General features: G+C 40.2%; 1 protein-coding gene across 1 annotated transcript in view; it reads left to right on the top strand.

Moving 5' to 3' along the window:
* PDE11A (phosphodiesterase 11A) overlaps window positions 1-18,474 on the top strand; it is a 194,144-nt gene that overhangs the window by 84,254 nt on the left and 91,416 nt on the right. The window contains exons 3-8 of the mRNA XM_044427065.1: window positions 283-372; window positions 2,155-2,295; window positions 7,171-7,235; window positions 11,125-11,263; window positions 13,747-13,822; window positions 15,549-15,616. Coding sequence (XP_044283000.1) covers window positions 283-372; window positions 2,155-2,295; window positions 7,171-7,235; window positions 11,125-11,263; window positions 13,747-13,822; window positions 15,549-15,616 — 579 coding nt within the window. The remainder of the gene's footprint in view (window positions 1-282; window positions 373-2,154; window positions 2,296-7,170; window positions 7,236-11,124; window positions 11,264-13,746; window positions 13,823-15,548; window positions 15,617-18,474) is intronic.

Here is an 18,474-nt window from a genome sequence, read left to right as displayed (position 1 = left end):
GTGGTTGGCCAAAACGGGGCCACCAACACTGCTGCTTCTCCCACAAATGGCATGATGAAAGTGGGGCAGTCAGTTTGATTCTAGCCTGTCTCCATCCCCATCCCTGGCTTCTAATTTTCTATGGGGAGTGGGAATGGAAGTGTATTCATAGATGTCACCCCCCCAAGTCAAAGCCTGACATGGTTCAATGCAGACATAGTATGCCATCCCTTGAGAGATGGTTCAAAAGGGCATGTTTAATTTCAACAACTTCTAATGAGCTGATATTTCTCTTTGCACTAGGTAATGGAAATGTATCTTCCATTTTGTGGGATTGCTATATCTAATGCTCAGCTGTTTGCTGCTTCCAGGAAGGAATACGAGAGAAGCAGAGTAAGTAAAAGTAGCAACTGGGATATGAACTGCTTACTTTTACTCGATATATCAACTCTGCATAATTGCATTGTAAAAGGTTAAGAAATAGTTTAAGGATTCATCACTTTATTTCCAAATAGAGCCATAACACCTTAATCCTGCAAAAGGACATTTAATTTGTTTCACTTTGTTCATCAGTGTTTATGTGTCGTGGAAAGATCTGGGACTCAGGCCCACAGGATCATTAAGCCCCCAAAATATAGATTCTGAAGTGTCTCTGTCTGTATGTCTTTAAAGGACACCATCTCCTAAGCCACAGTTGTTTGTAAAAATACTATGTATGGATTGGGGAGAGGAGGGTACATGATTTTTTTTTTGGTGGGTGAGTGGGAAACACAGGCAAAAAGATTCAAGTGCAATTGAGCAACAGAAGATAAAAGTCATGTAGGCAAAAATCTAGTTGATCCACGAGGATCAGAGGCAACAGGGATTATCAGAGCCCTTGCCCTGCTATTTCAGATGACCTCCCCAACATTCAGGTTTCCAAAGAAAGATTTGGGGCTTCAGCCCTGGTAGGCTGCCCGTAATTCTGCCTTTGGTATCAAATCCATTACTTTGTTCTGCTAACTAGAGTGAAAAATATTTTGTACCACTTATATCTAACACTGCATTTTTGTATGTGTCTGAGTTGTATGAGGCTTATTCCAAGGTATAGGCACACTAACCTGGGAATAAGCTCTACTCAGTACAGTAAAACTTACTTGTGAGTAAATGTGCACAGTATTGCAGTATAACTATCTTCTCATTCTTCATATTTTGGCTTCACATTAGAAGGATATTTGTGTCCTTTCTTTCTAGTTTCTTTCTAGGGCATTCATCTTCCTAGTTTTACCAGTTCATATTATCACTTACTATTTTCTACGATAAATCTTTTCCAGCAATGTTATTATGCCAGTGTATTTTGAGCCACTAAAAGCTTTATTAAGGTTGTATTCAGACAAGCTAGGAAAGGGCATACACAAGTTGTTTAAGAATACAGACATTGATATTTAGTGCTATTAATTTCATGCTGAAGATATCATATATCCTGATGGACATAACCTTGATCATTTTATGTGATTTATGACATAAAATGTGTCTTAAATTGTGGTAACAATTGTTCTTTATTTTTAAGCATATATTGTCTAGTTTAGAACAGAGACAACCACAGCTGTTCATTATTCAATTCTGGTATTGAAATTGATGCAGTATATAAAAAATTAAAATTTTGATGACACTGTCTGTAACCTTTTTCCTTCTATGTCTCCCAGTTATTTAAAATTTGCTAGATATGACTTCATTCTGTTTAAAAATACAACAATATTATTGATTTATTTGTTTGTTTGTTTGTTTATTATATTTCTGTCCCACTTTTTTTTCCTTTCAAGGAACTCAAGGCAGCCTACATAATTCTCCTCTTCCCCTCAATTTTATCCTCATAATAGTCGTGTGAGGTAGCTTGGGCTGAGATCTGTGACTGGCCCAAAGTACCCTGTGAGCTCCACAGCTGAGTGGAGACTAGAACTCAGATTGCCTGAGTCAGAGTCCCACACTCCTAACCAGAGCAAGAAATAGTCAATCACAAACACCACAAAAATATTTTTTTAAATAAAACATCTGTCCACTCAGTTCCACCTTAACATGACAATAGCTGATGGAACATCATCACTGCCTGACTTGTATCTTTTATAACTCCTGTTTGCAAAAGTTGTACATTTACTGCAAAACAAATTGTGATAGTTGCCCATCCCATGCATACAGGCCTTGCTGGAGGTAGTGAATGATCTCTTTGAAGAGCAGACAGACTTAGAGAAAATTGTGAAGAAAATTATGCATCGAGCCCAAACTCTTCTGAAGTGTGAACGCTGCTCAGTATTGCTTCTTGAAGACATTGAATCTCCGGTAAGTTGTATTTCAGATTTTGAAAAATGTATCATTTATTAGTAGCATGATACCTGCTTTAACTAAGAAACTTGCACATTATTACTCCTGAGAGAAAAGATGGGGGATAGTGAGGCACCACTTCACAGAAGTATATGGACCAGACCACCTTCAAGCAGTGGCATCCACTGTCAGGAAAGGTCAGGCAGGATGGAGAGTATACAGTGCTGAATGCTGCCTCTGGAAGGAGCACAAGGCACCCGCAGTCCACAGCAGCCCATATTTTCTGCTCCAGAGCAGGAAAGACCCACCCCAGTCTACATGGTCCTCTAGAAGACACCAAGGCAGACATCAGCACAATGTTGTTTTTGGCACCTCCAGAGAACATCTTCATTTCAGGAAGCCTTCCTTGACTGACTAGTCTCCCTCCCCCTCTCCCCCATTCTCCCTTTCCTGATTTCAATATATCACATTAATCCTTTATCTAATTTGCCTTTTTATTGTTCACTGCTATAGAAGCTGTTAGAAATATTGTTGTAAATATTATAAGCAAATAAATAAGATTGCCTACTTTTCTAGGGTTCCCACCTCTGAAGCAATCCAATTTCACTGTATCTTTAAGAATAAATGATTAAGCATTTCTTTCAATGTAAAACATTGTTGCCTTCTAACATCAGAGTGACTCTTTTAGCCTCCAGGCAAGAGAGAAGAAATGTGTCAGACACTGCATTACTGCTTCCAGCACAGTTGTTCATAAATTGCTAGATTTTTATTTTTTAAAAGTAACTAACTGCTGATAATTGTTGCTTTAAACTTGTATTTTATCAAACTGTTTGGTTATTCATTTATGTACTTTTGTTAGCTACTGGAGAGGAGTTCCAGTTTGGCTGAAAATATACTAAAAATAAAATATAAGAGATATAATTTTATTCTTGGATGTTTTCCTGCACATGTGGGCTATCCTATTAACTTCAGTGTGAGTGACAAGTCTGTACGCACAAACAAGTATGTGAGACTGAGTTTCCTCAGAAATAGCCTCAGCAGAGTCAGCAGTTTTTAAATGTACATACTATTAAATGGAAGACTTTGAAGTGCTTTGAATTTTCTCTAATTGAAGTATTTGAACACAGAAATAGGCATGCTCAAAGTCATACCCACTTTTTCTGATGCACACAGGCAACCCTGAATGCCTCCTTTCCCCATGTGGTTCCTTTCCATATTTGCCTGTAGCAAATACATAGCAGCATGTTTTGAAATGCTAGTAGCTTACACTCCAGTAATCTATTTCATGCTCAGTATTACTCATATATCCGATACATAGTTTCTGCTAATGGTTATAATCCATATTGTTGACAGTCCAAATCAAGAGAAAGAAATCTCTGATCTAAACAGTGTTCAAGACTACAGTAGATTTCCTAGCTCAGCCTTCCCCTCTGCTGCCCTCCCATAGGTTTGGACTTGAACTCCTGTCAGCCACAGCAAGTGTGGACAGTGGTTGGGAATGCTGGGCATTGGAATTCAGAACATTTGGAGAGCACTAGCCTGAGAGAGGCTGGCCCCAAGAATCAACATTTTGTTTGAACTGAATATTTTGGCCAGCTGACCATAATGTGCTGTTCTTCTGACTGTTCATCAGCAGAATAGAAACTGTCAATTTACTAACATTTGTAAAGAATGAACGGGTAGATATGACTTTATTTTCATTGGAACGTTGCTTTATAGGCCTTTGGGACAAAGGTGCACCTAGAAGAGATCAGGCTTGGAAGTTAGAATTTTATTTAAAGATTTGCTCATGCTACAGCTTCCAGGGAGAAAGAAGGTGTTAGTCGGTTGCAGATGAACTGTCTTGTGGCACCTTCGGACTAAGAGATTTATGATGGCAGCTGATGGTATGGGTACATCTTGCCAGCATGGTTGATGGTCAGGGACGGTGACAACTGTAGTCCAAAACAGTGACCTTTGGGGGCTCCGGACCTCAGCTCTAAGGGCCTGCCCTGATTGCACTACTCATTTACCTTGGTGGTTGTTTTCTGTACATTATATATCCCATTCCCCCCATGCAAGTGCACTTCACTTGACTTTTCTGTACCTACATTTACAACCACATTCAAAAAAGGTCCAGTGCAAGGATGGGTTCAGACAACCTCTTCTTTGCATGTGCAAAGGTGGCTGTTGTTGGACTCAGTGCAGGAGCTTGTTAATGTAGGAGCTTTGTGTGTTTATAAGAGCACGTGGAGACCTTTGAGTCATAGTTTGTATTCTTAGCATGAATTCCTCCACTTGAGGTCAATTCCAACTGCAGCCACAGTATTAAAATGACTGGCATAGGCCATATGTCCCCCTTGCCCTGTAACTGAGGCCCTAAATGCATTCTTTGGTCATGTTGGTGGAAGCAGCGGTGACAGGGACAGTGCTCAAAACACAAAGTGCCTTGCAGCCCTCTGGATATTGTTGGACTGCAGTTCCCATAATCCCTGATCACTGGCCATGCTTGCTGGAGCTGAGGGGAGTCAAAGCCCAGCAGCATCTAGAGGGCCAGGTGTTCCTCACCCTGTCTGGTGGATTTTGAGTGATCATCGCTCTTTATAGCAGTGACTACAGCTATTGCTCATCACCCGCTCCGTACAGTTTGCTTGTAGGGACTGCCCTCTTTCCTCTGCCTCTGATCAGTGCTGTGATTCAGCAGGTCAGTTTCTTAGCTGCTAGCTGTGAGACTTAGCAAATGCTAGAATTCCTGAAGGGCTAGAGATGGCTGGCAGAATTGATATACCAGGCAGGAAGTTTCCCTTTATACTCAGAAGTGCTACAATAATGAGATGAGCGAGAAATAGTGAATATTACTTCCTGTAGATGTGTATTTTAAACTTAATGCTTTTCTTTTCATAATACACAATACAGAAAAACTGACACTGACTTTTAAGAACGGAAATTACTGATAAGTGGTCAGGGCCCAGATACTGAATAACACCCATGATAGCCTCACTGTAATTTGGAACCACTTATGCTGGCTGAGACTCTATCACTCAGCTTGTGTAAGAAGAAATGCTGCTTGTCTTCTGCCCTGACTCGTGCCAAGAAATGCTTGCAGAAGTGGGCACGTTTGTCTAATTGTCTAATTTATAATTATCTTCTTGAGACCTTGAGTAAGATAGCAATGGTAAATTTATAATCTGAAATTTCTTATTGAAGTGTATGATTTCATGGGGTTTCAGTTTCTTACTTCATTTAGTTTCTTCAGTGTTAGAACTGGTAAAATGCTTCAGATCTGATTCTTTTCAAGCTCTTCCTTGTCTCTTCTGAGCCAAGGCAAGGAATTCTATGTGTTTATATTAATGCTACAATATAAATGCTTAAGTGCAATCTTATATATGTCCTTTTAACCTGGCTTCTCACCTTACATTACCAAGGCTTCTCCTTCCAGAGCCTTTGCAGGATTAAGATTGGCTCCTTTGTGCGCATTTTTCACTGCCTGTTTATATGTTCCACTACACAACCACAAGGTGGTGCTGTGGCATAGTGGCATTGAGAAAATACACAACCATCTTGTAGCACTTTATAGCATACTAGTTCTTTCATAGTTTATCATCTTTGTTTGAAAAAATGCCGCACAAATGGGAGAGGCCCTGGAGGGTGATAGTGTATAAAGCACTGGCAAGCTACTGTGGGTGAGGAATCACAAATGCATGATATATGTTCTGTGTGGAGAAGCCCTACTTCTTCACATGCATAGTACTGCACCCTTAATGTATAAAGCTGCCTTAGACTTTTGACCCATCTGGATAGGTAATTGTTTCATTCATCCTCAGCTTTCCATCCCGAACAGGCACCTTCAGCCTAAACATGCATTTGGGGACCCAATTCTTAATTTTAACCATATATTTGTATACTAGTGATGGTGTTGTTGAGACCTGTCTTTGGTCTGGCTGAGAACCAGTACTGGATCCTGACCTACTAGTGGAAGAGGAACAGCTCTGACAAAGAGTAGCTTTTCAGGATCACAAGTGAACTGTTTTCTCAATCTTGCTAATCTCCTTGAAGTGGAGATTAATCTCCATATGCAGGCATAAAGATGTGGGCATTTTCCTCCTATTCTAGGGTAGTAAGAAAATGCCTGGTTGATTGTTCTGGAACTAAAATCATAGGGCTAATTCCAAAATTATGCAAATAGTCCTGTTCACACAATGGGAACTTCCCTTCCCCTTCTCTGCACTGATGTTCCCCATATGCTCCCCATGTTTGTTCTGGGGAGTCTGCTAACTCTCCGGATCAGCTTGGGGATGTGGTGTGTGTGTATGCAGGGGCGGGGAGTGGGCAACAGTAAGAGGAAAAAAATGGCACACTGTACTTGTAATGTACCAGCAATGGAAGGATACCATTGGATACCTATCTGTAGGATCTTAGCATGTCGAAGCACATGGTCTGAAGGCGCATGATAGACCAAACTGCCTGAAGCTAGGTAGGTTTGGTTCTGGTTAGTGCTATGATAATCATCTCCTTGGGAGCTCTATGCATACTGGGTCGAGTTCCTTAATGAAAGAAAGGTGGGCTATATAAGTAACAAGATAAAGAAAAAACGATACTTCAGTTTTGAAAAATACAAGTTTATCAACATGTTTCATCCTTCTCATTATATGAGAACCATTAAAATCATAAAGGAAAGCTAAGGAATCAGAGGATTACATCCTGGACTTGTGGTTTTTTCTCTTTTAGCATCATATTGTTATAAAGGAGGTTGGAAGTAATTCAGGATGATTGAATCAAGGGTGTGGGTAGAGAGTGCATTTTATGCTATGAGCACAAAAAACTGCTTTGTGGGTATTGTTTATCACTTAAATATGAATTTTCCTACTTCTGTATAAATCTGAAACCTGGTGCATTTTTTTTTTATCATGGCAGGTGGTGAAATTTACCAAATCGTTTGAGTTGATGTCTCCAAAATGCAGTGCAGATACAGAGAATAGGTTAGATTTCATGTTTTATTGATCTTATTTAATGAATAATCCTTTATTGTTTGCTTAAGCCTTGAACATGCAAGCTGCTTCAAGATGAGCCTTTTAAAATAAATTAAAAAGGTCCCAAATTCAATTAGCTTATTGCTTACTTCTTATTTGTTGAATACAGTTTGCATATTTTCACTCACTCCAATGCTACTGTTGGAGGTACATTCTGTGGAAGAACCAGTACAGCACAGAGTGTCCGACTGGGACTTGGGAGGCTCAGGTTCTAGTCCCCACTCACACATGAAGCTCACTGGGTGACTTTGGACTAGCCACATTCTCCCAGCCCAAGCTATCGCACAGGGCTGTTACGGAGATAAAAAGGAGAGGAACGGTGTGTAAACTGTCTTAGGTTCTTTGAAGAAAAAAAGGCAGGATAGAAATATAATTAAACAAAGAAACAAATATGCTGAATTTTTACTAGCACTCAACTGTAATATGTTGGACTGAAGAAAGGGCGACTCTTCCCCAAAATGGCAGATTTATAGGGTTTGTGACTATTCTGTGGGATGTAGTTGTACATGTGTGGTATTACTCTGTTGGATATTGCCTATAATTAGTGATTTTTTAAAAAATGACACTTTAACATGATATGTTATGCATACAGATAGAGCATATGGGGAGATAAAATGCAACTTTGTTTGTTTGGAGGTTTTGTATGCTGTCCCATTCGCATAAGCCTCAGGACGGCTTCCATCATCAACCTTGTCTGAAGCCTTTGCCTAGAGGCAACTGTTCTGCTTCTCCCTATTCTAACCAAACAGCAGCTTCATGTCCACAATACAGGTTACACATCAGGACAATCAAGTGCTGAGGGCCCCCATCCATTTTGTTCAGGACCATCCATAGTCTCTCATGATCCACACAGTCAAAAGCTTTGCTTAAGCTATGAACTGTCTTAGACTGACCTTTTTCTGAAGTTCTTTGGTGCTGCACTAGAGTAGCCAATGAATATTTGCAATGTGATCTCTAGTGCCTATTCTTTTTTGGAATCCAGTATGAATGTTAGGCACTTCTTGCTCTATATAGGGTAGAATTCTTTGTTGCAACACTTTGAGCCTCACCTTACTTACATGGGAAGTTAGTGTGAGGGTCCTATAAGTTCTGCACTCCATAGCATCTCCTTTCTTGGGGGTTCAAAGTCTGTGGGTCATTGTTTTGTTTTCCATATTTGTTGGCAGATTCTTGTTAGAATTTGGACCCATGCAGTCTCTGCAGCTTGGAATAGTTCTGTTGGTACCCTGTCTACTCAAGGTGATTTAATCCTTCCAAGTGCTTTTAAAGCAGCTTTCACTTCACTTTCTAATATTACAGGTTCTTCCCCATAGACTTCCTCTTTGATGGAGACTGGCACCCTTTCATCTCTTCTGTATAGTTCTTCCGTGCATTGTTTCCACTTTCTCTTTGTTTTCTCCTGGTCAGGTGCTATGTTCCCAATTGGTCTTTCAGCATTCCTAATCTAGGTTTGAATTTTCCTTTGTTATCTTGGAGCTTCTGGAAGAGGTCTCTTGTTGTGGTGTTCTCTTCTATTTCTTTGCAGTGGCCATTGTAATAATTCTTTTAACTATCTTGATAGACACTGAAAAATTGCATTCAGGATATTGACCCTATTTCTGTCACTGCTTTTGCTTCTCACCTCTCCCTAGCAATTTTAAGCGATTTTTTTCTGTCCTTTATCTAGACTTTCTTTCTTTTTGCTGCAGGAATTGTCTTTTGGCTTACTTTCCTAATAACATCTTTGGATTCAGTCCACATTTCTTCTGCTTCACAATCAGTTGAATTCAGTAATGCAAATCTGTTCTCTGTCAGATCTTTAAATCCCTCAGGAAATTTATTGAAGTTGTATTTTGTAAGCAGGCTTCTGTTAGTGATCCTTTTCAGCTTGACTCTGATTTTTGCTATGAGCAGTTCTTGGACATCTGCTTCTAGTCTTGTTTTGGCAGTGAGAATACAGCTTCTCCATCATGTGCTTCCAATTCTGTGATCTGTTTGATTTCTGTATTTGCCGTCTGGCCGTATCCATGTGTACAGTCATCTGATCGATTGCCTGAAATGTATATTTGTAATAAACAGATGGTTGGTTTCACAGAATTCTGAGACATTCTTCTGCTTCGCTTCTGACCCCTAGGCCCAATAAGATTGAATTCTACTTTATTTCCTACTTTGCATTCCACTCCCTTTGATTACGAACATGACTTGTTTCAGTGTGCTTTCAATTTCCTCCTGGATGTTTGCATAAGAACTGTCAATTTCTTTATTAGCATCTCGTGTTGGAACATAGATTTGAATTCTGGTTATTGATAGATTTTCCATAAATTCTGATCGATATGACTTGGATAGACATTGTAGTATAATCCCTTACCGCTTGTGCCCAACTTGCTTCAGTATCAGTATTCTGAGTTTGTCCTTTCCAGATTAAATCTATTCATGTATGTCTGATTGAAAATGCCCCATTCCATTTTTGTTCGTTCCCATCAAGTATTGTGATGCTTAACTGTTCCATTTCTGGCTTTATGGTTTCCAGTTTGCCTTGATTCCTATTTTGTGTACTCCGTGTTCCAATTATATGTGTTGCACAGCATCAGACTTTCCTTTTGCCTCTGTGCATGTCAAGCCACTAAACTTCCTTTCAGCTTTGATCTAGTTGCATCATTACCATTAGCACTGTTTGTACTTATCCTATGTTCTTCCCCAGTAAGTGGTTGGGTGAATTCCAACCTGCTAATGTCATCTTCTGGCACTATCTCTTTATTCATTTTGGATTGTTCCATCATAGGGTTTTCAAGGTAAGAATAGTCAGAAGTGGTTTATCTTCGCCTTCTACTGTGCAGTGCTAACCAGGGTTAGCTTGAGCTTCATTGTGCAAGATCCTCCTCCAGTGTCACCTTCAGCTACTGCTGCTGCCCAGTAGCTGCCCTTCAGGAATTTCTCCATCCCATCAGCACTGGGGAGATCCATTCCCTTCTCCTTACTCCTGAAGAGGGTAGACGCATCTCAGTCTGGTGTCTCAGCTTTGACCATTGTGCCTTGGGTGACCCTGCTGGGAGAGCAGGCTAGTGAGAGAGTCTGGCCTCCTCTTGGCTTTTCTGACATTCTCAATCCCTCTCATTACATCAAGGTATGGATTGAATAAGGGTACTCCATAAACTAGGTAGCCCTCCCCCCAAAAAAAAATCTTTTCCAGACAGACATCACCTGACTTCAGCAGAAGAGACTCACTAATGCTCACATGCAAAGCCCTGTCAGGCTCATATGAAAGTATGTTGTCCTTGTCCCTAAGCTGTACAATAGCTTAAAAGCAGCAGAAATACATAAGAAACCATTGAAGATGTTTTAGAAATGGCAGGCTATAATATCTTTTCCACTGAGGAGACAGCCTGCTAGATTTAAGCAAACTGACATTTCAGGCAGGATCGCAAATGTGGCTTATTGCAATAGCTAACCCTGAACGTTTTTGAGGGAATGGGTGTCAGTCATCAAGCTAGCTTTGTCTAGACATTTTGCAATTGGTGTACTATCCTAAGCTTGTGGAAATAACTTGGTGCTACTAATGGCCTTGGGGCATCTGGAGATAGATCTTTCAGCATGCCCACTGACCTTAAGGATAAATAAATAACATAAATAAAAATAAATGAAATGAATAAAATGATGTACTATTCAATACCAAATGCTATTAAGCCACTCTGAATTCTTATAAGTATTTGCAATTGCTGTCTATTTCATTTCTACACTGCCCCACCGCCAAAGCAATCTGGACAGTGTACTTAGTCCATAAGAATAGATGATAAAAATACAATAAAATATTTATACCATTACTATACCGTTTTCTTCTTTTGCTTTTTGTTTATGACAGTTTCAAAGACAGCTTGGAGAAACCAACCTCGTCTTATTCCGACTGGCTAGTAAACAATAGTATTGCTGAACTCGTAGCTTCTACAGGCCTCCCAGTGAACATCAGTGATGCATATCAAGATCCTCGCTTTGATGCTGAAGTAAGACACCTTCTACCTATATACATACATAGCTGTGCATTGTTTTGACACTCAGTATCATAAGGACTTCGACTGGATTTTGTAACTTAGGTTGTGATTCTGATTATGTTTAATAAGTGTGCTGTTGACTGGAATCTCGTTTTACCAATGAATCAGATACTTGGCAGAAAATAAACAGAACAGAACTGCTTTCTGCACTAACTTTACTCTATTGTGTCATTGGCACAGTAATAGCTATAAGCTACAACCAAATAAATGGCTCGGTAATTCAAATCAATGGTCATGTTTGAATATCATGACAACCCACTCTGAGAATACGCCATGAAGTGCAGGTTGTTGGAAGGACAAACTACAATACACCTAACAGACGAATGGGCTCACCATTCATCTTGGTTGTCCTTCCCTCTCTGTCCTTTCATGGAACTCAGTGGCAAGACCTGTCTTGTCTCTTCTTCCTGCTGGGATAGCAACCCGTTTTGAGGTTGCTACAACTCCCCTGCACACACATTCCCCTCTTTTTTGCCCCCAGGATACTGCTATTTACTATCTTCGAAGTGATAGCTACCTACAAAATACCAAAGTAGCTTATGGAACAATAGTCACTGGTTTGCCCCTCATTCTTTACATTGATTTATTTATGTGTTCAAGATTTCTGCAAATGTTTTTGTTACTTAATAAAAAAAGCCTGATTGAAAAACTCAAATTGCATAACTCAAATTCAGAGCCTTGACTTGTCAGTGCCCTGGATGGAATTTCTGTCGAATTACAGGAGGCAACATCAATGGACATTGACAAAGCATGGCTACAAATAGGTTACTTTGTTTCTTTGCTTTTCATTTGACAGCTGTCACATGGAGAGCTGTCACGTGAGAAGTGAAACCATGAGGGGATCCTTGCTGGCAAAATGGGATGGTTTGTACATCATCCTCTTCTCTGCAGGATACTCTAACATTTTTGTTTGAACCTGACTATTATCAAGTGTATAGTTCCCTGTGGTACAGAGAGAACATGGGGAGCCCTATCAAACTCCTCCTCTTTTAAAAGGAGCTGGAGTTTTTACAGCTAACTGTCAGTGTCTGTAAAAAGAGGGGTGGCTTGTACTAGTCCACCTTCCTGAGTACCTGAAGTCTTGGGAAAGGGTGGAAAAATGGGAGAGCCCTCAGAAGAGCCTGGACCCAAAACAAGCAAACAGCCCCTTGAAGATCTTGCTACAAAGGGGATGATCTTCCAGCTACCCCATTTTTGTGAGCAAAGATAAAACGTGTCAATTTCTATGAGGAGTTCCTGCTGAACTTTCACGGCAGGCCCCCCTCTACCTTGCCCAAGTGAGCCATGCCATGTTAGACCTCTGAAAGGGCACAAGTATGCGCTTGTGCAAGGTCAACTAAATAAACTTTTTAAAATTGTACCCATTTGGGCATCAATCTTTTTTTTTTTAATGGGAGTGAAGAATCTGTGTGACAGACTCTTCAGAGTGCCAGTTGATTACTTTGACGGAGCTGTCACTGGCTGTCAAGTCAGAGATTATTCTTTATCAAATTAAAAATTTGGGCTCAAAATGGGTAAGAGTATTTGCAGGTGAAAGGGGGCTTGCTCTCAGAGTGCAGGGCACAGAGCCAGTGCCATTTGCTCCCCCTTGCTGTTTGGGCATTGGCGGGGCAGCTGGTAGTGCTGGTGGCCTGTGTGAGCACAGCAAGAGCAGAAAGGGTATCTTGCCACTCTTCCAAGTGACTCATGGGTAGAGCAATCCCTGGCACTAGCTATAGGTTGTCAAGGTAGCATGGAGTAAGTAGGATATAAATAATTTTGATAAAATAAATAAACAAGGCACTCTGTGGGAAGTGATCTGGGTTCACATGACATGCACACCCACATTCATCCCAAATTTCACTTCATGCAACCCTAGTCAATCAAAAAAAAATATGTATATGTGTATATTTAAGGCCTCAAACCAGTTTACAGGAAAATTGCTAGATTTAATTTATTCCACTTTCCCAAAATACAGTTAATGCCTGGCAATGTTTCTTGTCAAAGGATATGCAGAAATACATGATAATAACAAATACAACATGTTTGTATTTTAATATCCTGTGTCTTGATTAATACACAGTGCAGCTAATACTTATTTGTTTTACAGTTAGAGTTTGAATCAATAAAAAATGTTGCCTTAACTTAAATGGGGAAAGAATTATTTGAATCATGAGATAATAATTATCTTTTGAGCCTATTAATCACCAAAGACAAATTTTAGGAAGAATGATTATCAGAGCAAAATCACTATGAATGAAAAAATACTTTATGAATAAAGTACATTGTGGTATTTGCCAGGAGCTTGTATCTTTCTCTGCTTTTCTTACACAATGTTCAAATTGCAAATGAAAGTTTTATATGCCACTTTTGAAACCTCTTTATTTCAGTTATTTTTATTCATTCATTCATTGCATGTATTAGCCACTCTAAACATCTTGTTTTTATGTTCCTAGGCTGAGCAGATTTCTGGCTTTCATATAAGGTCTGTCCTCTGTGTACCTATATGGAACAGCAGTCACCAAATAATTGGTAAGATACCAAAGAAAGATATACATTAAGGTGCTTTAAAAATATTGCTGTATTCTTTTTATAGTTGAGTATAAAATAATAGTAGTAAGTGATTGCTGGTGAGATGTGGTATTCCAGTACTTCTGAAAACTAAACTTCAACATTTTTCATTCCAATTTAAAATGACCTAGTCAGTATGGACCTAGAAATCCCAGAGAGACGGAATTAGGACAAACCTACTAACAAGATCTTTATGGTTTAGGTACCATATGCATGATTATTATTATTGGTAGTAGTGATAGTAGCAGCAGTAGTTCTAGTGTAGTAAAAGTAAACTAAGTGGTACATACACAATTAGAGAGAGAAGTCTACTTAAATCAAAGTACCCACACAGCATACAAGGGAAAAACAAGGAGGCCAGAAAGAAAGATGAGATTAGAAAACACTGCATGGGCATGTTTTTTTATCTTTCTACTTGCTTTTTTACAATGCTGGTCAAAATGATATCTTAACCTTAGTCTGTAAGATACTGAAAGATAGACAATGGCCAGGTTTGCACATCATGAGAAACCATGGCAAATTCTTACTCTTGTTTGTCTGCCATGTTGTCCAGGCCCCTTCGGAGCATTTCTGTGTGGCACTTGTAGTTCTGCATGTGGTTTGGTTTCCTGAAATCACAGGGAAATCAGTAGTCTGTTCTGAGGTTTCTATGCTTCACTGTGGCTTCTCCACCCATCAGGACCCAGGATCTCCATTTTACCATTGTTGGTGTGGAAACACTATAGAGTCCCATGGGAAGAGCAGTCATGGAAGTGGCTGCTCAGCTATCCATTCTTTACTACTATGAGGTCCTTACCAACACACATACGACCACCTGCTTTATTCTATTGGTTGAGCAATGTGTCCATCTCCCTGTTTACCTTCAGAAATACAGGGAGGGAGAAGGGGAAGTTTTAGCAGAAGTGTTTACTGTGATTTAATAAAAATTCCTTTGGGGTGGGAGGAGCTAGGAAGTGTTGCAGAAATGCAGGTGCACTTGGAAAGGGGAAGCAGGAGAACCTGCCTAAAAAGCTTAGCAGACTAATCAGGATGAGGCTGCTTAAGCCCATAGGGAACAAGAGACTAAGGAAAAAGAAATTGTTTGTGGGGCTCCTATAATGAGAACAGGACAATGGAGTGGGGAGCGTGGCAACTCTGTAACCCAGGGAACCATGCGATGGTCTGACTAGTAAGTTTGGGCAAAAATCCATGCACCATGGAAGCAGCACAGCGTTGCTTGCCATGACATGTCAAACCAGCCAATATAGAAGTATAATGCGCTTTCCCTTAGTTGCTTTTTCGTAGGACATAGGATTCAGGACAGCCAGGCTGACAAAATAATTATGGGCGCAATCCTATCCATGTTACACAGCAAAAAGTGTTACAACTTGCAGGACTTTTTTCCTGCCTAAACATGCACAAAAGTGCACCCTTAGTCAATATGTTCAAGCATAAACCAGAATTTGCCCTATTTGGTATGAACACTTTTGATAAATTTGCTATTAACTAATAAAAATTGAGGTGGTTTTGGTTTTTAATCATGGTTTGTATTTTATGAATTATGGATTATGTTCTATGACATTTCTTCATTTTCTTTACTTATTCTATGTAAATATTTGTGTAGATACGTTGACATTTGAAATTGTAAATAAACATGATTTTGTAATTAGTAAATAAAATTGACTGTGTTTGCAAACTCTTTCTGAAGGGGTAGCTCAAGTATTAAATAGGCTTGATGGGAAACCTTTTGATGATGCTGATCAGCGACTCTTTGAGGTAAGAAACATTAACTCTGCAGCAGGGACCTGTGTAAATGCATCACAAATTATGGTCTTAATACACCATAAGCACTATTCAGTCTCACTGAGTCAGCTTGAAGTACACATTTGTTTAAGGTTTCAGTCCTGGGCATATCTACCTGAGAGTAAGCAACACTGGACACATTTATAAATTGTTATAAATAATAATAAAATAATTATTTTATTATTTCTGAATAAAAATGCAAAGGTTCAGATGGCAACTCTCCTATTCATACCAAAGGGAATTGCTGAACTTAGGTTGAAACATGGCCTGTCTACTTCCGTATGCTGAGTCTCCCTTATGTTTGTATTATATGCAAAAATACATCTACAGTCAGGTCTTACATTTACTCAGAAATAAATGCAAGTAAATATATTGGAACAGACTTGCTAGTAAGTTAGCTTAGGATTGCCATCATATTGAATCTTGGATTCATCAGCTATTAATGGCAGATTTGAGGGATCCCTGTCCATTGTATTCCTTTTCCATTGTCCAAGGCACTGATAATCAAAGGGCTGGTAGAATAAGCTAAAATGATTAAAATGAAAGTTCCAGGTTGCAGCTCTGATGAGCATCTCTGTCAGAATTAAACTCAGGGGTCCTCAAACTTTTTCAACAGGGGACCAATTGAAAGGTGCCGGTGATGGGTGCGGGCTGCCAAGGCGGTGTGGGAGGGGGGCACAGGCCGGTGCAGGGTGGGGGGCGGGCGGGCGTGAGGCGGGGCTGTGCGGAGATAGTTTTCTCCGAGCGAGTCCAAAAGAATCTCCGCATGAGCAAGCTGCTGCCTCGCTGCGCACGCGTGGCAAGTCCAAAACCTCTATGGCAGGTCAGATAAATGGGCATAATGGGCCAGATCCGGCCTGCGGGCCGTAGTTTGAGGACCCATGATTAAACTTGTAGGAAGTATGTAGTTTCCAACCTTGTTAGCTTCAGTCCCCATATCCCTGGAGTGGAATTCCTGGCAACTTCTCCTAATTTCTTTTTCTGCCTGTGAGTCTCCATGACTTCTGAAAATGCAACAGAAGGTGGAGTGCAAGGGCAGTGCTAGGAACATAAAAGATCCCAGACTCTGGCCCATTTGTTATGGGCCATCAAGGCACCTCTGACTTAGGACAACCCTATGAAAGAATGTGCTCCAAAGTGTCCTGCCCTTGACAGCCCTGCTCAGCCCTTGTAAGCTCAAGGCTGTGGCTTCCTCTATGGACTCAAATCTATCTCAGGGTCAGTCTTCCTTCTCTTCTGCCTTTGACTTTCTGTAACATTGTCTTGTCTTTCTTATGATGTGCCTGAAGTACAACAGTATCGATTTTTTTCATTTTCACTTCCAGCTCAGGTCCATGGGACAAAAATGCATAAGGTGCATATGCAAATATGCATAATTACAAATATTAGTATAATTCACATTTTATAGAAGGAGAAGACAATAACACTGAACTAGATGGAGTGGTGGTCTGACTTGACTACCATTTTGAAATGCAAAATTCCATGGTTCAGTTTGGTCACATTTGGGATATGCTAACTGGCTATAATTTCTGAGTGGAAAACACTTTCTAACAGATCATTTACAATTTTGCTTATATTAAACTGTATTTTTACTGCACTTTAGCACCACTTAATAAGACTGACTGGCTGGAGCCAGAGTCAATACAACACAGTGCCCCTACAAACCCAAAAGCCATGCAATCTAGAAAGACACTATGGTCAATAGTATTCAAAGCTGCTGAGAGGTTCAGGAGAATTAAAAGACCATACAGCCTGTCTATTCCTCAGTGTAGGTCAACCATCAGAGCAACCAAGGCCATTTTTGCCCCCAAACCAGGCCTGAAGATGGATTCACATGGATCCAAATAATCAGCATCCTTGGATTTGGGAGGCTTCCACCTGTTGTTCCACTGCTCAGAAGTAGAAAGTTAGACACTGGAACAATTTAATTTTAGAATTCAGTTTGATTTTTTTTAGCAAGGGCTTAACTGCCACTGTCTGACAGTAGCTACCATTCCTTCTCTTAAATTGGCATGAATTCTGGCAAACTCTCAACCCAGACTTTAAGAACCATAATGTGCAAGGATCTTGAATACAGGCTGCAGGCCTCAGTATTCAGAGAATCCTATCCATGTGGTTAGGTGGCACATGATGAGAAGTACCTACAAGCAGGAGAAGTACCCTGGCAGCATCCATCCCTGACTCTGTTAGAATGGAGGTATCCATATTGCATTTTGAGGATAAAAGCACTCCTATCCCTGCCAAAGACAGCTGGGCACAGCAAACTTTTAGGGGGTCTTCCTTCTGGGCTCGAGGGTGTAGGCAGGCCCCTTGCCATTTGAAATGGTTCTGCTGACCAGCTTTTTGCAGATACAGCAAAAAATAATTTCTGCCATCATTTCCGCAGAGTAGGCCAGATAATTGACACTTACTTGTGTTCAGTTGTATTTGCTTCACATTTTCTGTGCTTAGACTGCAATCATCAACCCAGTTGTTTCAGCTCCTCAGGACAGCAAGGACCCAACTTGGCTGTACAGTTAGATGAACTTGAGGGTCATTCCAAGCAGTAACCAAAGCTGGCAGAGCAGAGCACCCAGCTAAAGTAGCAAGAAACTGCATTTGGGAGGTCAGAAAGCCATCTGGATTCAGCAGTCTCTGTAGGAAAGTGCATACAAACTTGTTTCCAATCTTTGCAGAGGTTACAGGTAACCCAAAAGTCCTTCTAAGGCATATAGTAGCATAAGAAATATCATTGCATTGCAGACATTCCCAGTCATGTTATAGCTTCAGTATACATGAAAAGTATATCCTTTAGGTTTTGAACTTTTCCAGTATCTCTCACAGTAACAATT

This window comes from Varanus komodoensis, unplaced genomic scaffold (genome assembly GCF_004798865.1).
Source record: "Varanus komodoensis strain SLA01 unplaced genomic scaffold, ASM479886v1 scaffold18_1, whole genome shotgun sequence".
Classification (NCBI taxonomy): Eukaryota; Metazoa; Chordata; class Lepidosauria; order Squamata; family Varanidae; genus Varanus; species Varanus komodoensis.
This window is presented reverse-complemented; position numbering and strand designations above follow the sequence as displayed.